General features: G+C 38.1%; 1 protein-coding gene across 2 annotated transcripts in view; it reads right to left on the minus strand.

Annotated features, from left to right (window-relative positions):
* Window positions 1–22,740, minus strand: part of COMMD1 (copper metabolism domain containing 1) — a 97,534-nt gene extending 74,794 nt beyond the window's left edge. The window contains exon 1 of one of the 2 annotated variants that reach the window (XM_070933093.1): window positions 22,538–22,740. In XM_070933093.1, the coding sequence (XP_070789194.1) occupies window positions 22,538–22,729 (192 nt within the window). In that variant the 5' untranslated portion in view covers window positions 22,730–22,740. Of the gene's footprint in view, window positions 1–6,588; window positions 6,627–22,537 lie in introns of those variants that run through there. The other variant, XM_070933094.1, reaches the window with a different exon arrangement.
* Window positions 22,741–23,041: the final 301 nt, after the last annotated feature.

Raw genomic sequence — 23,041 nt, forward strand, 5'->3', positions numbered from 1 at the left:
ACTGAGAATAATAATTATCTACTAATTTTATTTTGGCCTGTTTATCAATACTCTCCCTATAGCAATTTATTTTATGACATTTAACAAATACCCAGTAATTAACTTTTTCTATGTTTAATTATTTATTGTTTTCTAATATTGCTCACAGAGGTAGCAACTCCATAGAATCTCAAATTATCACTCAAATACCATTCTATATATAGATTCTATACTTGAAGGGAAAGAAAAAGAAAAAAATGTGACTAAGAGCAAAAAAATGAAACAGCAAGCAACGTTATTAAAGAAACTAAAAAGAAACAAAAAACCCCAAAGAAATATATAATTTCCTAAAAGGGATAGTACTATGATTACATCTCTCTAACTATAAGTGAAAAAAGACAGAACAGTTTCAAACTTACTAATCAAAACCAATATATCATATGTAGATATAAACCTTAGAGTTGGTAATATGCCCAGATTTGGCATATTATAAAGTTAAGGTTAAAAAAAAAATGAGAGAGGAGTACAGGAAAAAAAAAGCGTAGAATTTTTTTTAGAAAATAAGGCTGTTTCAGGGCAAACCTAAATTTCTCCCATCAGGCTTGTTCTTCTGCAGATTTCAAATGTAAGATAAAGGGCTGTGCATTTGAAGGATTATAAAATCTGTGAATCTGATTTGACAAGTAATGCAAAATGGACTTGGAAATGCTGAAGTATTGATCTGGCAAAAGTTCTTGGTTTTGTGAAAACCTTTATCTTTAGTAAAAGGGTTTGCCTCTTTAGTAAACTCAGATAAATTGGTATCTTACTTTGGCTGGAACCCATCCTCAACAGAGACGTTACCAATTCCTGCTGAAATACATGTAACATTTTATCTCTTGTATTAACATGAAGAAATTGTACAATAATGATATTGGAACTAGTTCCAGTCTTCCTTCTCATTAAAGGAAGTTTGATCACATGATCAGTCTTGACTGGAAAATCTATTTCCAAAGGGAGACGTTTTCTGAAAAAATAAATTCAGCCATATTTGATTGATTTGGGGGGTTTCAATGCTAATCTCACATAGATGTTTAATGTGCCTTTTAAGTAATTCATTTATCCAAAATATTATGACTAGCTTGCATAATAGTGGGCAGTCAATCAATCTTTATAGAGAGTCATTTTTTCCTGGCATCTGTTTTAAAATCACATTTCAGCTCTGCCAGATCTTGCTGGATCAGCTTCAGAACTTGTATCTGAGCCAGGATCTCCTTTAACAAATTAGTAAAAGAATCCTCCTCTGCCATCTTTCCTAGCTTGGCAGATGGTGATGCAGTTGGAATTAAGCTAACTGTTGAATATTTGGATTTAATTGCCATCCTAGTAACTTACTGAAAACAAATGAAAAGCTTTATTTATCCAGATCAAAGTCTTTATCCATACAGTCTGACAAATTTGAAGTTTGGAAACACTTTAATCAGGAGAGACATGAGAAATGTGCCGCAGTGCCACCCCAAAACAGAAACCTGGTTATGCAGTTCAGTGTCTTTAATACTGAAGGGGAAACAGTTGGGCCCGCCTCCATTTTATTACCTTTCCTGAACTATGAGGCTACAAAAATAATGTTTGATTGCATAACTCAGCTGCCTGCTCTGCAAGTTTCCAGAAATATTTCAATTCAAGTGGCATACTGCTATTGCATCTTGACTGGTAGTATTATCACTATCAATCTCACTATATTAGTCTTATTATGGAGGACCTTTTCATATAACTAATCCTATGTGCACCATTTCGATGTAGCAGAATTATATACTTTCAATAGATTTCTTTTCTATAACCTGAATGTCTTAATGTTTTGTTTCTGCTTCAGAAACTGGACAATTCACTAGCTTAGTATGATTTTTGGGTCAACTGGTGGGTTCAATGGCCTGCTCTTCCATGGTGAAAGTATTTGTTGAAATACAGGGTCTTAATTTACTCATTGACTTAATAATCAGGTGAGGGTAAAGAGTGCTGGAGGCCGCACCCTTGCTGAGTTAAGGTATGATACTGGATCTTCAATTAAATGGAAGTTCAGGTAGTCCTAGATTTATAATTATTTAATGATCATTTGAAGATACGATGGCCTCAGAAAGGGTGCTTCATGACCTGTAAAACATTTCTGACTGTTGTAACACCCCCCTCCCCTGGTTGGTCAGCTGTTTGCAATCTGGGTGCTTGGCAACCTGTTTGCACTTACTATCTGTTGCCAAGCACTTTGCAATCATGTGATTGCTGTCTGCAATCTCCTCTGGCAGATTCCTCAGTAAATCAATGGAGAAGTCGGCAGGGAAGATTGCAGGCTGCTGCTTGCCTGCCAGGAGGACTTCTAATCTCTGAAGGCTGGCTGAAAGAGCTGCTTGCCAAGTGGAGCTCCTTCAGCAGGATGCAGGAACAGAGCACATATTTTCAGGATCTGAGTTTTCTCCATATCATCAAAGGCATTCCCTTCCAAATGTGTAGAGAGCTGATATCCTCCCGTGGGGTGCAGAAACTGAGCTTAATCCTGATGTGTAGAAGGAATCTGGTCACCTTAAGTAGGGTGGAAGAAACATAGCTCAGATCCTGAATTTTGAGATCCTGAGCGGAGGGGCAGGGTGGTAAAGTAAGAAGTACATAGTAGGTAGGCCCTGAGAGGCCCCACTTAGGCCACACATTTCTCTCCACCCAGAGAGAAACCCTGCTTGGATTTTGGCAGAAAGGATTTTCAGTTCCTTAGGGGAGCTTTCAAGGGTCTCTCCCACCCACAAGAGGCATTCTCGGCTTCTTACCATTTAATGACCACAACACAGGGGTGGATTCTATTTTTTTTTACTATTGGTTCTGTGGGCGTGGCTTATTTTGTGGGCGTGGCTTGATGGTCATGTGACAATTATTTAGGATTTAGCAGAGGTACTGGTCTACCAGGCTTTTAACTGTTTGCAGAGCTGTACCCATCTACCCATATATTTTTGCAGGCACTGATCTACTCATGTATTTTTGCAAGCACTGGTCTACTCATTTGTTTTCTTTTAACACTGATCAGCTGTAGGGCAGCCCTTTGAAGCCCCGTGGCAAGAGTTTAAACAATTTTTTTCCCTCTAGCCAGCAGCTGGGACTCAGGAGGCAGCAATAGATTGGGGGTGGGGCCAAATAAAAGGTAAGAATAATGCGGGTGCGGGGGGGCAGAATCGGTTTGGTGACATCATATCGTCACCACTACCGGCTCGGCAGAACTGGGCCGAACTGGGAGGAACCCACCACTGCCACAACCAGAACGGATGGAATTGTGGTAGCAGTCACATGATGTCTTATTTAATGGCCACTTCATTCAGCATCCAAGATTCAGGTCCAAATTGTCGTTAAGCAAGTACTTCTACTACTAGCAATGTTAATACATTTCTGTGGAAGAGAGAGTGGAGGATGGTGGGAATAAATCAAGTTGTTCCCTTTTAATGTTTTTTATTGTGTGGCTCTCCAGGTTAATGGTCTTGCCTTGGTTTCATCAACCACCACTGTGATGCTTTATATAAAACCATTACTATAAGTTAATTTTGATTTATATGGTTTACAATGTATTTAAGGCACTATTGTTTTACAGCAATAATTTAGTCAAGGAAAGTGAAATATCACTTTGCATAATTTGTTAAACTCTCATGTAACGCATATATAATTAATGGTATTACCACATGGAGATGAGGCTTTAAAAACTGAAGTTGAGTGAAAATTAGCAATGTGAAAATTTGATCAGAATGAAAATTAACACAATAAAAAAATAAAAAAAATAACCCCCCCCAAAAACTTTTTGCTGAAAAAACAATTGCCTTTGAGCAAGCTTTTTTGGGGGAAAAATTGACACTGTATCTTAATGTTTTTGTCTGGTTTCATTTAAAATGCTAAAAATAGAAACAGGTCAGCTCATGTTTTCAAGACATGAGGGACAAAACTTGCAGCTTGGTTTGGCTAAAATTAGTATATAGTCACTCGAGGTTGATATGTAATTACTGCATATTTTAAAAGTGCTTTTTATTGGATAGTAACAGACAAAATATATGCATTTTGTTTCATAATACAATGGAAAGATCATGCTAATCAAAAAAGGTAAGAAGGTAATTTTCATTATTATCTTATATATAAATAAAAATGTAAATGTTCGTTTGTTCAAAATCTTAAATCTCCGAAAGTTCTTCACCGATTGCTTTGAAATTTTGACACAACGTTGCATTCGAATACACGTGTTTTTATATACTTATATTATGTAGATGTCACACCTGTGACAGGTAAAAACATGCTTTTTTGAAAAACAGCGCCATCTGTTGGACGTAAAAGCAACACACGCTATACGCAGAGCCCACCAGTCTTTTCACTCGGTCGATTGGATTCAGACCTCAGTTGCCTTTCTCTACGTTTCTTTTTGGACTTTAACGTCGCAGCACCACAATGGCAGGTGCGAGCCGGGTCTTTTCCCCTCAATGCCACCGCCGCCAAACCCACAACCGTCATCCCAACTAACGGAGTATGCCGTACCTTTGGCAGGGACCCTGATGCCGCCTGTCGTGCGGAGAGCTGCAAAGGTGAAGGCGGTTATACCGCCAAGCCGGGAAACCAGCTCTTACACCCGCAGCAAAGTATCCTTGGAGGCGTCCGAAGACAAACCTCCGGATGGCTGCTGGATTCAAAATATTTGTTGGCGGCCAACATCCCGGAGCCCCAGGAATGCAAACTCACTGACGCCAGCCCGGCCAGAGGCCTCCGTCAATCCCATGACGCACAGCTCTCCCAATACAAGCACCAAATAGGTAAAGTCTAAAGGGTTAGGGTTAGGGTTAGGGTTGATTAAGCGACTTTAAAGTCCAAAAAGCAATTGATTAAGCGACGTTAAAGTCCAAAAAGAAACGTAGAGAAAGGCAACTCAGGTCTGAATCCAATCGACAGAGTGAAAAGACTGTTGGGACAGAGGCAAAGTAGGCGTGACCTCAGCTACGCAGGGAAATTATTGGCACTCGGTCAAAACATATTGTATATCCACAAGACTGAGCCATGGCAATGCGTGGCCGGGTACAGCTAGTATAACATAAATTCAGAGAAACTATTTGGCATTTACAAAAAGGAACCATAATGGGCAAAGATTGTTATTATTTTCAGACCATAACTAAATATAAGGACCAACATGATATATTACAAACCTCGTATTTTTACTCTTTAAGGATCTGCAAGCTCTAGTAAAAGTCAAAGAGCACAGTGAAAAATATGGGGCTATTTAAAGATAATAGGTTTGACAGCCCAAGTTAGAATAGAGTAGACAGTGAAGATATTGCAGTGGTTGATAGCTTCTGCTTTTTAGGATCAACCATCAACTGTAAAGGAACAAGCTGCCAAGAAAGATACTACAAATTAGAATGTGGTAGGCACCACGAAACCCTTGGAAAAGATATTCAAATGCAATGAAGCATCTATATCTATAAAGATTAGAATCATGCAAGCCATCCTATTCCTTTTGACATTTTATGGAAGCGAAAGTTGAACTCTGAAGAAACATGATAGCAAGGATATTGATGTTTTATAACTTTGGTGTTGGAGAAAACTCTTGACAATACCATGCACAACCAAGAAATAAACAAATGGATAATCAAACAAATCAAGCCAGTTGGTGTGTTACTACTGTATCTGTTTTATAACCCAAGGAGTAAATGACTCCTTATCTCCAGAAACAATTTAAACAAGTTAGTCCCTATATTCTAAAATATTCTGAATTGCATTTTTTTCCTATAAAAACTATTTTAATTCATATATTTGTCTCAGTATCCATAGTCTGCCTAAGTATCAGCTGTTTGATGAGAAATAATAAATCTAGTTACTTTAATAAGTGAAGAAAAATATAGGTACCATAATTGAATTTCCACAGCTAAGTAATGTGGTCTTAAAGTATGATGTCACGTGACTGCATCGCTTAGTGACAGCAATCCTGGCATCCCTGTTACAGTTGTTAAGCGAAAATAGCATAGGTTAAGTGAGGACCTCATGTGACCGCCACATAGAAAGAGGCATTGAAATCATGTTCCAGGCAAGCAGGTTGATGCTTCAGGTGGGCAGGTGCTATTGGTAGGTGCTAAAGAGAGTAGGCAGGTGGGTGCTATTGAGTGCAAGATTCCCATATCTCCTTAGGGCTCTTCAGGAAAAAAAAAGTGACAGGAGTGGGAATAGCATGCAGAATTTTTCTCCATTAACTTTGCTCATAGGAAGCTGGCTGGGAAGATTGCAGACATTGATCAAATGACCCTGGGATGCTGCAATCATTGTAATTGCAAACTGGCTGCCGAGGGCCTGAATCACAATCATGTAACTGCAAGAACGCTGCAATGGCTAACTTCAAGGACTGGTCATAAGTCCTCCTCTTTTGGCGCCATTATAACTTTGAACCGTCACTGAACTAGTGGCAATTTAAGGGCAACCAATACACTGGAGTATTGGAAATAATGTTGGACAAAACTCAGTGAAATAACTAATTGCAACCACAATGCATTTTAAATTCTTCCATTTTGTAGATTATCTCCCAAAAAGCAAACACCATACAACTTTAAAATTGCCATATTTGTGGAAAATTCTGACCTGGTCCGTCACTGGGCTGGTCTCTATAACTGCAAGTTTCTCCAAACAGATACTGAAACATAAATAATCATTAGGTTACTATCTACGAGGTAGTGTATTATGTAAGAATTAGGGAAACTTTGGGTTTAAATCCTCAAATTTGTTGCCTAGTTCTCTAAGTGATTGCCCTGATCTACTTGGGACTCTATCCTTTGCTCCTTTCCCCAGTTCAATCAAGACTACAAAATGAATTAAACAGAACAAAGCCTTAGTTAAGAGGCTTGAGACACTGAGTTCAGGATTAAGAAGAGCACTACAGCACTAACAGGATTTTATGGCACTTATTCAAGTGCTATAGCTCAGGGGTCTCCAACCTTGGCAACTTTAAGCCTGGAGGACTTCAATTCCCCAGCCAGTTTTACTGGCTGGGGAATTCTAGGAGTTGAAGTCCACCAGGCTTAAAGTTGCCAAGGTTGGAGACCCTTGAGCTATAGCTACTGTAAACTTGCCTGCACTGAGTTCAAACGATATGGATTTTTCTTAGATCAGGATGGTATCTCAGAGCTACATCTCAACCTTCCACATCTTCCATGTCCCCAGAAGAACTGGGACTGAATTTTTCTGGCCTAGTTTTTAGCATTTCTTTCAGGATGGGAAGGGAAGCAGGAAGTCATGGAGAGGCAAATTGCTACCATTCCCCAGATTTAAAATCCTACCAAAAATTGCTATTTTGAGAGGGGTGGGAAATATGGGCCTTTGGTTATAAGGGATATGAGGCAGGGAAGAAATGGCTTGTCTTTTAGAATCCTATCACTATTATTACTACTCTTAAACATACCCCACCCACAAGAAAAGTGTTAAAAATAAGGTTTAAAATATGTCTCAAATGGTGATTTGGAGGAAAAAGATGAAGAAATCACATTATAAAATTGGCTGTGTCTTAAATCATACAATACTGGAGTGCTGGGAGGGCACAGGAAACACACATGATTCTTTTTGCTAACTTTAATTCTGCATGCTAAGGGCTGGAGATTAGATAGGCTCAGAGGACTGCAAGGTTGCCAGGTTATGTAGTTCTATTGTAGGATTTAAGAGAGAGACATGTTTTTCAAAGCTCCTGTCACTAAGACCTGAGCATGGCAATAATACTGAATCAGCTGTGAACTGAGCCTTGTACATATAATATGATTAAATGGGTGGTGGAGTATGGATGTAGGAGATGACCAGGCTGAGCCTAAGGGCAGGGTTAAAACATCATCAGTATGCAGTTGCTACATCATCATAAGAGACTTAAGTCCAACCCCCCTTGAAGTCTGTTGATTCTTATTTGAAGCCAATTTGCTTTGATCCTTACGATTTATATTGATTTTGTTTCCTAGTATGATTCGATTGCTTATTTGTATCCTATGTCTATCATTAAGTGTTGTACCTTATGATTCTTGACGAATGTATCTTTTCTTTTATGTACACTGAGAGCATATGCACCAAGACAAATACCTTGTGTGTCCAATCAACACTTGGCCAAGAAAGAATTCTATTCTATTTTATTCTATTCTATTGATTATTAGTATATCAGATTCTTGTGTATTGGTAGAATGAAATAAACTTGTAGTGCTTTTAAACTCTATCTTGGCTCCTGATTTCTTGTACCTGGCAATGTTGTTCAAACTCACAAAATGAATTGTTTAATTAATCCAAAGGAGGATAGGTTTATCTTTAAATAGGGACAATCTTATTTAAGGCTAAATTAATTCCATATTTTGCATAGGGCTTACTTAGGAGTTAGTTGACTCTCTTCATTGCTTAGCCGTAGACTATGTCCTAAAAAGCTCAGCAAAGGACTTTCTCCTTGGTATTTTTTCTTCTTCCCTGTAGCCATCCTGATCACACCATTGACAGGACACAGTTGTACACATAATTTTCTTTAGTGAAGTTCTGATAACTGACTTGAAAATTATCAGCTAAATAATTAAAGGATTTAATAATGTTCCATCTTTCTCTTTTCATACATCTGAAAAATTTCAAGAATTTATTGTGAAGATTCTTAGATCAATAGTGAAACACACTTTGTTGTATCAGCAGGATGCTTAACAAGGTGAAGATCTCATGCCCAGGCTATATTAAAAAGATATTGCAGAAGATGTGATGGTCAGAGACATGGTTCATGGTAGGAAGCTTCTGTATTTATTGTATTTCTACTTATTATACCTTGACAATAAGCAAAAGCTTTTCTGTGTTCCTTACCTGGGGAAAGTTATACTCTTTTTTAGTATTCCACTAGTGAAGCCTCTACAAATTATTAAAATCTTCTGTTTTGCTATGCTTTCAACTCCAGGCTGCCAAACCTTTTATCTTTGGTGTCTAACTAGACATCTGCTTGTTTTTACAAATTCTACAAACATTGTTTACAAAATACTTGAAAAAATGATCATCTGCTGTCTTCTCTGCATGTGTGATTAAAAAAACCCATAATCATTTTTTTATTTTTTATTTTTTAATTAAGCAGAAAGGGAATATTTTTAACCTCTATTTTTTTTCTTTCTACTTTTACTAGTAAATACAAAGTGTTGAACATATCCCTTAATCCTCTGTGAAGCTTTTTTACCATTTATTTCAACCAAGTGATTTGCAAGGCAACATGATTCACTTTGACAAAACAATGTGGTTAGCCTTGAGCCACTTTGGAGCAATGCCATGGGAGAAGATTCACTCAGCCTTCTTTTGTAGTGCTGGCTGGAGTTTTTTTAAATCTTGAAAAACATATTATACTTAGCCCCTGGATTACAAGGGATTGTCAATTACATGCTTCTGCTTTTTTTCTTATTGAATTTACATCAAGGCCTGTATCAGTCTGGTTTCAGAATTCCCCTCATGTCATTAAAAATTCAGAAATTCACTTTACTTATTAAATTGATATCCTGCCTTATATTCCAGAGGTCATTTTACAGAAAATGCAGACAATAGGATAATGAATCATGTAAGCTATAAGAGGTTTCACAGCTATGCGGGAAACATGTATCTCTAATCTTTTGTTACGACAAAAGTTTGGAATATTTGTCCTTTAATTTTATAATATCATGCTTTCTTCACCTTGTTTACACAGAAAAGCAGAGTAGCAATTGGTGCACACCCAAATTAGTAAAGACACTAAGCATTAACAAATCCTTTAGAGTAGAAATTGGTGACATATAATAGATCTGCACAATTTGCTACTACAAGGATCATCTTCTAGGAAAAATTCCAAGAATAGCTATTAAGAGAACTACACTTTTTATCAATTTGTTGCAGAGTTTGACTATCAGCTGTATAGGCAGGGTGCCTATGATTAAAACAAACAAGCCAAAGATAATTTTTTTCTACTTCTTTTTTTACTTTCCCCAAACCCATAGTTTTTGAACTCCCTTGGTTTCTAAATAAAATACATCACAGAAGTTTTATAAAAATATCAATCAATGACCAAAGTATAAAGCCCTGTCCGCAGAACTTCAATGAACTAATTTCCAGATCAGCTAGACGTTAATATTTCATATAAGTACAAAATAATTCAACTTTATCTAAAAAAAAACATATAATTCAAGTGATTGTTAGGGGGAAAGCTTCATATATAGTAAGATAATACTTTACTCATTTAGCTTCACAGTGCGTGCACTTCCGAACTGGTAGGGAAGGTAAGTAGATTTCATCCAAGATGTAATATTTTTATAATAATTTCCTAAAATAAATATTCTTAAACTATGTTTCATGTTGAGAATTGATTATTCTATGTGTGAGGGTTCTTTGCTTTCAAAGGACTGAACATACCACAACATAGCAAATCTGTACACAATGCTTTATTGCAGCAAATATCTTCCCCAACAACAAACTATTGCTTTGGGTCAACTCCACCCTTTTAATATTTGCAAACAGATGTTGCCATGTACTGTAAATATATCTTTAGTCCTTTAATATTCAGTTCAAACAGAAGTCTCAAAGTTAGACAAAGTAGAAGGCAATCTTTCTTTTTCAAAAGCTGTCACATTACACATGAGGAACTGTCAGGGCATAGTTGTTTGTTTGTAATTGCTGCCAAGCTCCAAGCAGGACTCCCACCAGATATGCTTAGCTTGTATTCTGGCAGCTGAATGATAGTCCTTTTGCCTACTTGTAATAGCTGACAGTCTCCAGATGTCACCTCTGCTTCCTTGTCTGTATGTTTGTTTAACACTTTTCAACCTATATCCTTCTTCACTCTGTCTTAGCATTGCTTTTGTAAACTAATAGCCCAGGTGGGATGAGGCTGCCTCTGGACATCATCGGCATGTCCTAGAAAATGCCAGGGTGTGGCTCACTTATCACTGACAATTTGGATGCTAGTAAAGTTATGAGTTACTATATGAATTAACATAGGAAGGAACTGGGGATGGTGTAGCAGAAGGAATGGCAAAACCTGGGGGCGCAGTAAAAAGGGGGAATTAGCCTAGAATCCCTACATAGCAACAAGGGAACTAAGTCTAACCCTCCTTGAGTGCCGTTGACCCTTATCTAACTCTAATCAAGTGCCGACATTAGTTGAGAAGATTCCTGTGAATAGGCTTTTAGAAATAAATCAGTTAAACTTAACTTTTACACAAGGACATGGTCTTTTGCACTGACAGATGGGAGGTGTTTCTGCCTGGTTACAGCTGTTTTTCCAACGGGTGGACAGGAACCCCAACTTCCTCACACTGTGACAAACATTTTTTTAAAGAAACTTTTGGAACTGAAGTATGAAAAAATCTAAAAAGTAAATTGAAAACCTTCTAGAAAGATTATTTCTAGGGCCTGGTGGTTCAGCAGACTAATAGCATTGTGATTAACACCAGCTGTCTGCAATTACTGTAAGTTCGAATCTCACCAGGCTCAAGGTTGACTCAGCCTTCCATCCTTTCTAAGGTAGGTAAATTGAGGACCCAGTTTGTGGGGGCAATAAGCTGACTTTGTATAAATATACAAAAGTATGAAGGCTATTGCTTAACGCATTGTAAGCTGCCCTGAATCTCCGGAGAAGGGTAGCATATAAATCAAATTAAAAAAAAAAAATTCAAGAACAATTGAACTGTTGAAGGTATCATGGAAATATCTATATAACCCTCCTGGCAACATTATAGAAAGTACTTACCTGAGATTTTTTTTTTTTAATCTCTCAGGCAAGCCTATTGTCTAGACTGCTCCCTGGAGGTGTTCCACTCATGTTCTAACTAGGTCCGAGTTGCTTTCTTCCCGGTCCCAGGGGTGGTCAGTAAAGTGTTACCATCCACCGAGGAAAGATACAGATGTTTCTAAATATAAAACCACAAATATATTCTGTGTCCATAAATACAACCTCATACTGCTATTATCTACTATAGTACATTTCTGTTTAAGGGCATCTAGATTCTGGAATTATAAAACAAATAGGGAGAAGGCATATGTTATGAAGGATTGCTGTAAGTGATTCTACACATATTTGTATCTTTCAGCTTTATCTGTTGGGTTGCAATGTGCTTTGTTATGAGACTTCAGCAAAAACATTAAAATGTTTCACCAAGGCAAGTGTTACTTTTTTATATACTCTTTCTTACCTTGACAGGATAGAACAAAGAACATTTTGTGTTGTTTCATTTTTCTTCTTGGTCGACCAACATCAATAAACTGAGACAGTTTTTTGGCACAGGGTGTATTGTAAAGATCACAAATTAAATGATACGATAACAGCAGAAACAAATTAAAAGAGGTACTATAACAGTAGAAACAAAACAGTTTCAATTAAATTAAGTAGGTCAGCAACAAAAAAAATCTGACTCTCTCCATAGCATCATTATTTGTTTGCAAGAGATTTCTGAATATGAAAGTCTGTTCTGTGAAAACTTAACCAATAGCTAGTGGAACAGAGAAGACACAATTTTTTCAGTTACAGTATCTAATTATTCAGGCACAGAAAGAATGATTGTTTAAAAGTTACACTACTACATATTGATACTCAAGAAATTATTTTGATTTATAATTCAGGTAGTCCTTGACTTACCACCACAATTGAGCCCAACATTTCTAACACTAAGTGAGACATTTGTTAAGTGAGCTTTCCCTATTTTATGACATTTCTTGCCACAATTAAGTGAATCACTGCAGGTGTTAAGTTGGTTTTTCCATTGACTTTGCTTGTCAGTTTACAAAAGGTGATCACATGACCCCAGGACACTGCAATTGTGATAAACATGAGTCAGTTGCCAGGTGTCTGAATTTTGATCATGTGATCATGGGGATGCTGGTTGTGGTTGTGTGAAAAATGGTCATAAGTATTATTTATTATTAATATTATTAATTATATTTATATACTGCCCTTCTCCCGAAGGACTCAGGGCGGTGAACAGCCAAGATCAAATACATAAATATAAAAGTTAAAAACAATTTAAAACCAGATTAAATACTTTGGCCCACAATTAAAACATCCCATTAAAATCCAATTTAAAATTTAAAACCGTTAAAATTAGGCTAGCCCGGCTTGCTGGAATAACAAAGTCTTCAGGGCACGGCGGAAGGTGTGCAAGTCCGGGATCCTCCGTACCTCCAGGGGCAGCTCGTTCCAGAGGGCAGGAGCCCCCACTGAGAAGGCTCTCCCCCGGGGGGTTGCCAGTTGACATTGTTTGACCGACGGCACCCCGAAGAGCCCCGCCCTGTGGGAGTGTACTGGCCGGTGGGAGGCTGTTGGTAGCAGAAGGCGGTCCTGTAAGTACCCAGGTCCTAAACCATGGAGCATTTAAAGATGTTAATCAACACGTTGAATCGCACCCGGAAGACCACTGGGAGCCAATGCAGCTCACGCAGGAGAGGTGTTACATGGGAGCACCCCGCCGCTCCCATAATCAATTTTTAATAATCTGGGTTTATGGCATGCATAATGTATTATGTATTATGCATGTATGCATGGATTATGTATGCATGCATATATAGTCAAGTAATTTTTTCAGTGCCATTGTAACTTCAAATGGTCGCTAAATGAACTGTTGTAAGATGAAGACTGCCTGTACAGATAGTTCTCAATTTAAAAGATTATTTTTTCCAACCTTAGACTAGGCAAATCAGTATTACACTCTTTTCTTTAAAAATGTCTTTCATCCAAGATGATCTGCTGTCTGTCTATTAATTAATAGCCACTGTTATGTATCCAAGCCATGACAAAGTTAGTGAGGAGCTTTGAATACTAATGGAATAACAGAGTTGGAGGGAACCTTGGAGATCTTCTAATCCAACCACCTGCTCAAGCAGGAAACCTTATACCATTTCAGAAAAATGGTTGTCCAATCTCTTAAAAATTTGCAGTGTTAGAGCAAACACAACTTTTAGAGGTAAGATATTCCATTGATTAATTGTTGTAACTGTCAGGAAATTTTTCCTTATTTCTAAGTTGATTCTCCCCTTCATTAGTTTCCATCTATTGCTTCCTGTTCTGCCTTCAGGTACTTTGGAGAAAAGCTTGACACTCTCTTCTTTGTGGCAGCCCCTCAAATATTGGAATGCTGCTATCATGTCATCTCTAGTTCTTCTTTTCATTAGACTAGACCAGGGGTGTCAAACTCACATTGTCACGGCCGCATCACATGATGCATCAGGACTTTTTTCCCCCTTTGCTAAACTGGGCATGGGCGTGGCCAGTGCGTGAAGCATCCAGCCCAGGTGTTGGGAGTTTGACAGCCCTGGACTAGACATACTCATACCTGTGCATTTCATTTTTCTTCAAATGTAGGTCCTTACTTTTCTTAGCATTGAATTTCATTTTGTTAGACAGTGTTCAAGTCTGTTGACATCCTTCTGTACGTTGACTCTATCTTCTGGAGTGTTGGCTATTCCTGCCAGCTTGGTGTTGTCTGCAAATTTGATGAGTTTCCCTTCTATCCCCTCATCTAAATCATTCTTGGAGATATTAAAGAGTACTGGTCCTAAGACAGAGTCTTAGAGTACCATTACATTATATTATATAATGGTACCCCAGTTACATTATATATCCCATATTATGTCAGCATGATTTATAATAATAAGTTTTTTATAACTCAGATTAAAATGTTTTTTTTACTATCCCCACAAGCAAATATATCAGATAAACGGTAGTGCTATTACTTTGCTTTGCATTTTTCAAAGACTATTTTGCAAAGTTGCAAATTATTTATTCCATATTCCATCTTTTATTACAATATTTTGTACATTTTATTGAACATTTTAAATTCATATTCTGTCATTGAATTTAAGGAGTTTTTATGATCTTATGGTTGGCCTGATTTGTAGATCAGCAGCAATACTGTCAGTTCATTTACTACAGTATCATATTCTGTCTCAGTCTTAACTTCCTAACTTCCATATTTAAATAGCTACATCAGATGGGAGTCTACATGTTCATTCTTAGTGATATCTCAATCATTTAGTATTCCACAAGCTTTCCATCCTTGTGATCCGTAGTAAAGTGTTTTGTAAAACAGAAAATCAGAATTTACCTCAATTAGCAAAATTTAATAATGAGTTGTCCTTACATTTAGTTAACTTTTCTGTTTGCTTAGCTCTTTGCTACCTTGATATGGACATATTAATTAGTTTTAGACTGAGAAGTGAGGTTAAAGCATGACCTTTAAGATAAGGGAAACTGAAAAACAAGTTTAATCAGAGTGATTCTAATTGAGTTTCTGACGCTCAAAACTTAGTATCCATTTCTGAGCCATGTGTAAAAATATAAAGGTATATTTGGCACTATGCTATTATGAAAGTAACACTTTCCCCAAAATTCTATCTTCAAACTCATACTTTTTCCTTTCTTCGCCAAATTGCTGCAGCATTGTATTGCTTTTTAATCATCACTGTCCTTTTGTTCATTCAATGCACTATCAAATAAGAGAATTAGAATGCATGTTTTAATGAAATCTGAATAAGCTGCTGTATTTATATATTTGAGTACCTTCTGAGAAAAGGATTGAAATTGGAAAGAAAATCCACTGAGCTCCATATATGTTTTCACTTGAGCCTGATAACACCTAATTTAAAGAATGAGATACTGGACACTAGAATAATGGAATTGTCTTGATGATTTTATCCTAGCATGGAGAGAGGGGCTCAGAATAGGGGACGTTATTAATCCTCCTCTCCAATATGCATGAGGGGAAAACATTAAATGTCCTTTTGCGTGGGAAGAAATGAATGATAAATTAGATACACCAAAAGATTTGCTACAAAGGCTTTTGTAATAATGACTTGAATTTTTGGTTCAAGGACTCTGTGTTTAACCTTTACCATGGCTGACTCTGGTTCAAGCATTAGCAAGGACAACGTTGAAAGACTGCAGTAGGTAATTTTAGACTACATTTTCCCCTGAGAGGTAAATGCCTTGACTAAATCAAGGATCCACTGCAAGAAATTAGATTTAAGCAATATATTAAGGAACACATTCTCATGTTAGCCTCATAGCAATACAGCCAAATTCCAACTGAGCATGTATGTTTGGCACAAACTGAGGCATACAAATATAGCAATAATGCTTAGACTTATATACCGCTTCACAGTACTTTACAGCCCTCTCTAAGCGGTTTACAGTGTCAGTGTATTGCCCACAACAATCTGGGTCCTCATTTTAGCCACTTTGGAAGAATGGAAGGCTGAATCAACCATGAGCCGGTGAGACTTGAACGGCCAAACTGCTGGCACCGAGCAGTCAGCAGACGTAGCCTGCAGTACTGCATTCTAAGCACTGTGCCACCATGGCTCATATAATTCTTATACATTTTAATTGAGTTGCTACTAAAAGTCCTTTTATCTCTGTAAGTGCAAAGTTGTGCTACATACAGCAGAGGACTCAGCAGTATAGCTCTAAATAATTTGCCTCCTGCAGAAGGAAAGTTACTGTTACAACTAGCAAATCTGAGCATTGAAAGTCTGCTTGGTAGGACCTGCAGTTAGTCCCACTTATTGTTTTCAAAAAAGAACAGACTGAAAATTAATTTCTAGACATGTAAAAAACTTAATCTGTTCAATTTGAATGCCACTGATTTTCCAACTGTGAAAGCAGTTGTTATGTTGCTTAGTAAACAAAACCACTTTTGTTTTCAAATAAATTTTCATTATGACTATATGTTGCTTGAACTCAGAGACTCCATCAAAAACTGATCTGCCTTGTAAGAGAATGATGGCATCAAGATGACATAGAGTATATAAAGAATATTGTCCAACAACAAAAGGTGGAACTCTGAAAGTGCCTGCACTTTGGAGTGAATATGAACCTCAAATAATGGAGAGTGGAGGGCAACAATACAATCCTGTTGGGCTCCTTTTATTGTGAGAACAGGTGCAGCAATACCTCCTATGGCAGCATATTTAACTTGTATGTATAGATTTCTTAAGCAATCTTATCATCAGTCAGATAATCAGTAATCTATGAGAAAATAATCCTTTCCAAGTTCAGTTAGCAACTAGAGATGCTTGAGGCCCCAGCATCCTAAGCCTGTGGTGCCCAAATCATCAAATTTAGTGGCTCAATTTTAGCTTTTGTTGGGGAATCTAAGATGATGTAATGGATAGGATGGGGAACAGACTATTTCTGGAAGACCCATCTAAAAAGTCCAAAGACTTCCCAAAATCAGTTTCATTTCTTTTGGTTATGGTCACGTTACTGCATGACTTCCTGCACCTTCAGAAGGCTGGCCTCCACAATCCATGAACTATGCACTTTTGGGGACAGAATTAGACTTTGCTGTTGCAATTATAAACTGGTGCATAATGTGCAACAAGCGTCTTTATAGATTTTAGGATAATATTGTTGGATTATTTTTAGTTTACTGAACAAAATGTATGTAAAATATTGATGAAATTAATATACGTCCATTGCTTGCAAAGATGTATGTAAAGGACAAATATATATGTGAATTAGGAAAGGAACAAAGTAAAAATGAGAAACAGAAAGAAACCAGAACTGATTCTTTCAGGATGCAGTCACATGTTGTTTTGCTTCTCCTATTGCAAATATTAGAGTTTAGAAGCACTAGCTGACCAACAACCAAAGTGCTAAAAAACTCCAAATGAATTGCAGAAATGATCAAGAGGCTGAAAACCACAAAGGGATTGTGTTCTTTGGCATTTTTATTTAGGAAAAAAACTAATGCAGAGAAGAAAGTTCTTAAATTGAGAGATCTGTAGGATTATAGTGGGTAAAATACTTTTGTTTAGCATTCATAATTTCACAGATTCTCCTTAATATTTATAGTATTGGATATTTTAAAACAAAATTTCAAACTAAATCAGGAAATGATGTATTTGGATAAGGTCTGAGTAGACTTCTTTCTTGCTTTTATGTTTCTCTTAATTTCTGACTATTCTATTCCATTTTTTCTCCCATATGCTAGTCGGAATTTTTTCTTTCACCTTCATTGATTTCTTTGGTTGTTCATTGAGTCTAATTTTATACAATAGTAGACAGCTTGCATTATATGAATAATTAATTGCCTTAAGGACTGGATCTGCAGAAAAATCACCTTAAAAAGAAAGGTCAAAGAAGAGAGCATCAAGAATGAGACAATGTCTGGGGCAAAAATTACAAGATACCCTAACAAACTGTAGAATTAGGTAGTATTGTAATTCCACTTACTAAGAAATTTCATGCATACAACATATACCATATTCTCTGCAGGAATAAGATACCGTAATTCTACTAATGTGAGAAGTAATTCAGGTCTATACTGTGAATTGCAATGTACAACCAGCTGTATACATTAGCTTACCAATCTTTTTAATATGCATGAATAATAATTGCCACTATTATTGCCAATTATCTGCAAACTTAAATGTTGTACTGTAAGACCTGATTTAAAATATTTTCAGAAAATTTTCATTATATACAACATAAAATTTGTCTACAAAATAGTTTAACTTCATATTTTCGGTCCTGCCCACATAATATATTGTTTATTTTATACTCTATTTGCCTCACAAACAGTGCTTAACTGCAATTATTTGGATCCTTCATTAATTATATTTGGATATGCAGAAACATATCAGGATGTGCAGAAACAAAGACCTTTCTTAACCCCAAGCTTTTGGTATTGTACAAATAGCAAGCCTTTAACAACTGTGTTTCATTTTTTGAAACCAGTCTTGTGACTGAAAAGATCGAAGTGTAGATAAACATCTGGTAATACACCTTGTACAAGATATTTCTTGCATTTTAAGGAAGGTTGTTGTATCATTTAATTTGTTACAGCTATTAGCAGAGAGGTCATATGCTAAATCACACTGTATCAGCAGTGTCAGTAATACCAGATTTGAAAAGGAGAACTGGAAAGACAACATTAACCATGCAGCAATTTTTGCACCAAAGCTGATATTGTATATTACATTGCCATCTAGAGGAAGAAAGTGAAATAATCTCAAATACTAGTTATTTAAGTTAAAAATCTACAGGAGGGGTGTCAAACTTGCAGGGTCATGGAGATGTCACGTGACGTATCGTGACTTCCCCCCACTTCGCTAAACCAGGCATGGGCATGGCCAGAACATCATGCATCTGGCCCGCCGGCCACAAGTTTGACAGCCCTGATTTACAGTACTTACAGTGAATCACACCATGCAAGTGTTCAAACTCAGTATAAATTTATAGGTCTTTTATTTATGAAATATTGTTCTGAAATTTAGAATAAAGTCCTCATTACCTAAATATGATTTTGTCAATAAACTGACTTATTCAATGAAACAGCCAGCAATCAAGTAGGAAAGGAAAACTACTATTTCCATGGATAACCTTCTTTCTGTTTACCCAAAGGACAATAAAGGGCACTCCAATGTTCAGAGGCACAGCTTCATCCACTATGGAAAGGCACAAATACCATCAGCTGGCTTGCTCCAAATTCAAGTGACAGGCATTATCTATTATTTACATATAGCAACCAGGTTGCATGCAAGTACAATATGTATAAGTGGTATTTATGTTACAACATTACAATACAAATATGAAACAGTGGAGCTTACATCATGACATCACAATGCACATTTAACCATTTTGGCACCACAATAGTTAGAAACTGATCTATATTTCTATTTACATAAGAACTGCAACATTCAGAAACAAAGTATTTAATTCTTGTGAATTATATATATTTTGCTTTTAATTTTCATGTCCCTTTTGTTTAAGCAAAAAGATCTGAATTTCTGTTGATATTTCCTATAAAATAACAAAATAATTCTATAAAATTATCTATGCTTTCTTTGCAACTATGTAAAGGGTAAGAAAATCCCTTGAAGGTGTTTGGTTTCAAATTAGTCTTAGGAGATACATACTAGCTAGATTCATGGTTTCTTACAAACAGTTGGCTCAATTCACACAATGTATTTAACAATATGTCTTAATTAAAAGTTACACTGGCTGTGTTTCAACAATGTGTTTAACCAAAATGAACAAAATAATATTTATACCTTAAACCAGTGATGGCTAACCTTTTTCTCTTTGGGTGCCAAAAGCGTGTGTGTATATGCGTGACAGTGCGCATGAGTGCCGGCACCCATAATGCAATGCACACACCTCATGCATGTGCACGACCCCCACACTCCTCCCGCGCATGCGACTCCCTCCCACGTATGCATATGAGGGGTGGGATTCAAAAATTTTAGCAACCTGTACCACGGGCCCATTTCCGGACTTCCGTAACTTCTGGGAGGCCCATTTTTCACCCTCCCCAGGCTCCGGAGGCTTAACTCGAGCCTCCGGGAGGGCGAAAACGGTCTCCCCGTGTTCTGGAGGCTCCTTCAGAGGCCGGAAACAGCCCCGTTTCTGCTCTTCTGGAACATGCACGCTGCTCCCCCCCACTTCCCCTGCCCCCCCGCACATGCATCCCCCCCGCGAATACCAAAAATCAGCTGACAGGCAGGAGGCGTGTGCAACTGCACAGCGGACATGAGCTGGCCGATGGCTCGCGTGCCCACAGAGAGGGCTCTGCATGCCAGCTGTAGCACTCGTGCCATAGGTTCACCATCATGGCCTTAAACTATCTTGTCATGCCATAAATATCAAGCAATATTTATAGCATAATTGCCTTTGTAAACCTTCACAGGGGACTTCCAACAAGCAGAGTCATTGGGGTAAACCAGATTAATTTAACGACCACAGCAAAAAAGTCATAAAATCATGGCAAGGCTCATTTAACAACCACCTCATTTAGCAACAGAAGTTCCATTCTCAATTGTGGTTGTCAGTGCTTTTATAGCAGTCCTTCTATTGATGGCAGAAAAAAAGATACAAACTTTTTACATACAGTATGCTTGGGGAAACCCCTATAACTCTCTCCAAATGTGCATTTTAAAAATATTTTTTTTTAAAAAAAGCCTTTTCTCAAGACTATTTTAAAAAGATGAAAACAGCTCACTAAAATTGGAAAAATACTTTATTCAGGGCTAAAAGAACCTTCATTCAAAACTGAATTCCCATCAGAAATTCCCTTTGTGCATTTTCAAAATAACGCTGCACATTCTTGAAGCGAAAAATGTTGAAACTTGACTTAGAAATTATATTTCAAATTCCAAGAAAAACTGCATGCATTTCAAATTCTAGCTTTGAATTAGAAAAAGATGTTACAAGCTTTAAAATCCAAGATTGCACTGACCAAGGAACATAGGAAATTCTGACAATTGAGATCCATCACTGACAACATAAGTGTGCATAAATGTACCAGCATGCCTACTGTCCCCATTTATATGTACTCATTTTATGTGTTTATGGCTATGTTTTGCTTATTAATATCCATTTATTTGTGCCATTTTTTCATGTGTCCATGTCTATGTCTATACTGATACTTGTTTCCTTGTACTTGTTGACAAAATGAATGAATGAATGAATGAATGAATGAATGAATGAATAAAAAGGGAGATCAATGCATGGACACAACTGCCATTTCTCCCTCTCTCTAAGAACAATGCGGCAGGGAGAAATGACTTCAACACACAGTGCCCTTGGGGAGAAGAGAGTGAAATGGAGCAAATGGCATTTCATCCAGACTGGTCACGCCTTGAGCAAGAGTGTTTAGAGAGTCCTGATCAGATCTGAGCCTGCCCCAGTAAGGAAAAACCGTGCAAGGCCTCTCTGAATATGGCAGGAGGAGGCCTGGCCTTGACAAGTGAGCAAGCTGTAGATAAGCGCAGATAAGTGAGAAGAGGCGGCTGCTCTGAGGAGGAAAAGTTACCTCTACTCCTCTGGCTGCATTTGGAGGATAACAGGGATTGAAGTTCAGGGATTCCCGCCCCCCTTGCTGCCCTTTCCAGAAGAGAAATAAACACTGAGATAAACTAATGTCCCTGTCCTAAAGTCCCTTCTTACTCATATCCTTTTCATGTATTCAAATCATGTTTATACTTTTATCACTTATGTTATATATGCTTGACAAACAAATAAACAAATAAATATAAAGACATTCTTTTCTTCAGGGTGGGCACCCCTAAGCTTGCGCTCTCTAGAAGCGTTGCTGCAGCTATCAGGATTCCCAACCAGAACCGCTTTACAGAAGTGCCCTAATCAGGGGTCTCCAACTTTGGCAACTTTAAGACCTGTGGACTTCAACTCCCAGAATTCCTCAGCCAGCAAAGCTGGCTGAGGAATTCTGGGAGTTGAAGTCCACAGGTCTTAAAGTTGCCAAAGTTGGAGTCCCCTGGCCTAAGTGGTACTGGATTTGGGGGGGGGGGGGGAAATCCACCCCGATCCTGCCTCCCATCCGCATCCGAGTTGCTGTGAGTACCGGCTACCAGATCGTCCGCTCTCTTGCCCCCACTTCGAAATAAAAGGGAAAGCGTGCTTAATTCGCGTGCATCTGAAAAGCGCGGGCTTAGCAAAAGACGTTACTGTGTGATTTCGTACCCAGATGCCAGACCAGCCTCGCTGCGCGCGCCCCTCCCCCCCCACTCCCGCCCGGTTTGCACCGCTCTGCTCCCCTCCGGCCAACCTGCCAGCCCCGCCCTCCGTTACCTTGACGATTCCTTTCATTTTAGCCAGCAGAACTCCAAATTCCTGCGACGCCGTTTCCGGGTAAAGCTGCTCCCGCAGTAGCTCCTCCGTGATCTCTGTGTTGCCATAAAAGGTGGCCTGAGCGATACCATTGAGGAGCCCAAGTAAGGGCTTGGCAGGCTCAGGCAAGGGATGCTCAGCGGAAGCGGCCATCTTGTTTGAAGGGGCTCAATTAGACCTGAAAAGACTAGAGGATGGGAGCCGGGTGGGGACAAAAACTCTTCCTTGGAAGGCGATCGCTCTTCCTGGAAATAGTTGCGCCCCCTTTTGGTAACGGCTTTTTGGAAAGCCGAGTTCCTTGTGTGCTGAATGGCATATGTTTTTCTGACTTAGAAGCGTGCGAGTTTTTTTTTTCTTTTTAACACGCTTGCGTGACGTTACTCATTAATCAAATTCATACAGGTGCTTATCTCCTCCTAGAGCAGGGGTCTCCAACCTTGTCAACTTTAAGACCTGTGGACTTCA

Source organism: Pituophis catenifer, unplaced genomic scaffold, assembly GCF_029215685.1.
Source record: "Pituophis catenifer annectens isolate HBS135680 unplaced genomic scaffold, rPitCat1.0.hap2 SCAF_1, whole genome shotgun sequence".
In the NCBI taxonomy this organism is placed as follows: domain Eukaryota; kingdom Metazoa; phylum Chordata; class Lepidosauria; order Squamata; family Colubridae; genus Pituophis; species Pituophis catenifer.